Genomic DNA, 2,287 nt, shown 5'->3' on the forward strand with positions numbered 1-2,287 from the left:
TCCACCTTATTTATTCAAAAACATTTTGTGTGATAAAGAAGTCCCTGTGACACCCATTTATTTACCCCATCTCTAACTGCACCCCTTCTTAGTCCAACATTTTACCAACTGGTGCTGCATCTTTTATCCATCCGTCCAATTAGAAAACTAGTATTTATCGAACTTTCCTGAACCCGCACCTCTGCAGGAGGCCACAGCCAGACCCGCGCCGGAACCATGTTTCGCAACCAGTATGACAATGATGTCACTGTTTGGAGCCCTCAGGGCAGGATTCATCAAATTGAGTATGCAATGGAAGCTGTCAAGCAAGGTTCAGCCACAGTTGGTCTGAAATCAAAAACCCATGCAGTGTTGGTTGCATTGAAGAGAGCAGAGTTAGAGCTTGCAGCTCATCAGAAAAAAATTCTCCATGTTGACAACCATATTGGTATCTCAATTGCGGGACTTACTGCTGATGCTAGACTGTTATGTAATTTTATGCGCCAAGAGTGTTTGGATTCCAGATTTGTATTTGACAGACCTCTTCCTGTGTCTCGTCTTGTATCTCTAATTGGAAGCAAGACCCAGATACCAACACAACGATATGGCCGGAGACCATATGGTGTTGGGCTGCTTATTGCTGGTTATGATGATATGGGCCCTCACATTTTCCAAACCTGTCCATCTGCCAACTATTTTGACTGTAGAGCCATGTCCATTAGAGCCCGTTCTCAATCAGCTCGTACTTACTTGGAGAGACATATGTCTGGGTTTATGGAGTGCAATTTGAATGAACTGGTTAAACATGGTCTGCGTGCCTTACGAGAGACGCTTCCTGCAGAACAGGACCTAACTACAAAGAATGTTTCCATTGGAATTGTTGGTAAAGACTTGGAGTTTACGATTTATGATGATGATGATGTATCTCCATTCCTGGAAGGTCTTGAAGAAAGACCACAGAGAAAGGCACAGCCTGCTCAGCCTGCTGATGAACCTGCAGAAAAGGCTGATGAACCGATGGAACATTAAGTTACAAGCCAGTCTGTATGTTTATTATCAAATCTGTAAGAATGCAGGAACATGTACTGATGACAATAATCTGTACGTAGGAATCAGTCCAGATGTGTTTTTCCCTAGCAACTTGTCTGAAACCATATAATGGTGTGCATTTTTCTTTGAGAGGGTCTATATAATCATTTTCTAGAAAGTATAGGTATCTGTACTGATGTTTTTATATGAAGAACATAGTGTCTTTGTGGTTTTAAAGACAACTGTGAAATAAAATTGTTTCACCTGCCTGTGAAAAAAAAAAAAAGAAAACTAGTATTTATCACTTAAAAATCCATATTAAAATTTCCTCTTCTCTGAAAGTTTCCCTGGTCCTACTGCGAATAGAGTAGACTTTGCCTTAATTCCATCACTATTTTTGAAGTATAAAACTCATATATTTCTATTGTAGGTTTAATTACACTGTAGTGGCATTATTTGTCCATACATGTTTTCCTGACCAACTGTTGTGCAGTCTTCAAGAAGTCCTTGAAAAAGAGACTATAATTAAGAAAATATCTTGATTATTGTTCTCTCGTAAGAGTTTAGTCCAGTGCTATATTAGTTTTCTACTGCTGCCATAGCAGATTTCTACAAATAGAGCAACTTAAGACAACACAAATATATTATTGTACAGTTCTATAGGTAAGAAATCTGGTATGCATCTCACTGGGCTAAAATCAAGGATGTTGGCAGGGCTTCCTTTCTGGAGGCTCATTCAGGTTGTTGGCAGAATTCAGTTCTTCGCATTTGTAAAAGACTGAGATTCCATTTCCTTGCTGGTTGTCAGCTAAGGACTGTTCCCAGATTCTAGAAACTGCCTGCATACCCTGGCTTGTGCCCTCCTTCCTTCATCTTCAAAGCCAGAAAGGGCTGAGTCTCTCTGAGTGCATCCTGATCTATTCTACTTTTTGCTTGTTTTAAGGACTCCTGTGATTAGATTGAGCCCAACTGGAAATTCCAGGATAATTTTGGTCTTAGTAACCTCTTCAATCTTAATCACATCTGCAAAGCTTCCTTTGCCACACAAGGTAACATATTTATATGTTCCAAGGTTAAGGTGTAGACAACTCTGGGAGACCATTATTCTTCCTATCGAAGGAGCCTTGCATATTTTAGGTGATCAATAGTGCGTGTTGAATGACAAAATAAATGTATGCAGATGACAATAGGTATGTAGGTCTTTTGATTATATTAGCTGATTTTATAGGGCCATTGATAAATTAGACAATTTGATATTCTTATCTGATTTACTTGTTAT

General features: G+C 39.3%; 1 protein-coding gene across 1 annotated transcript; it reads left to right on the plus strand.

Moving 5' to 3' along the window:
- The first annotated feature begins 200 nt into the window (after positions 1-200).
- LOC110580904 (proteasome subunit alpha type-1-like) lies at positions 201-1,284 on the plus strand. The gene has a single exon (XM_044914917.1). It carries the CDS (start codon positions 217-219, stop codon positions 1,006-1,008), a length of 792 nt encoding a protein of 263 aa, XP_044770852.1. The 5' UTR covers positions 201-216; the 3' UTR covers positions 1,009-1,284.
- Positions 1,285-2,287: the final 1,003 nt, after the last annotated feature.

The sequence above is a fragment of the Neomonachus schauinslandi genome, chromosome 5, assembly GCF_002201575.2.
Source record: "Neomonachus schauinslandi chromosome 5, ASM220157v2, whole genome shotgun sequence".
Classification (NCBI taxonomy): domain Eukaryota; kingdom Metazoa; phylum Chordata; class Mammalia; order Carnivora; family Phocidae; genus Neomonachus; species Neomonachus schauinslandi.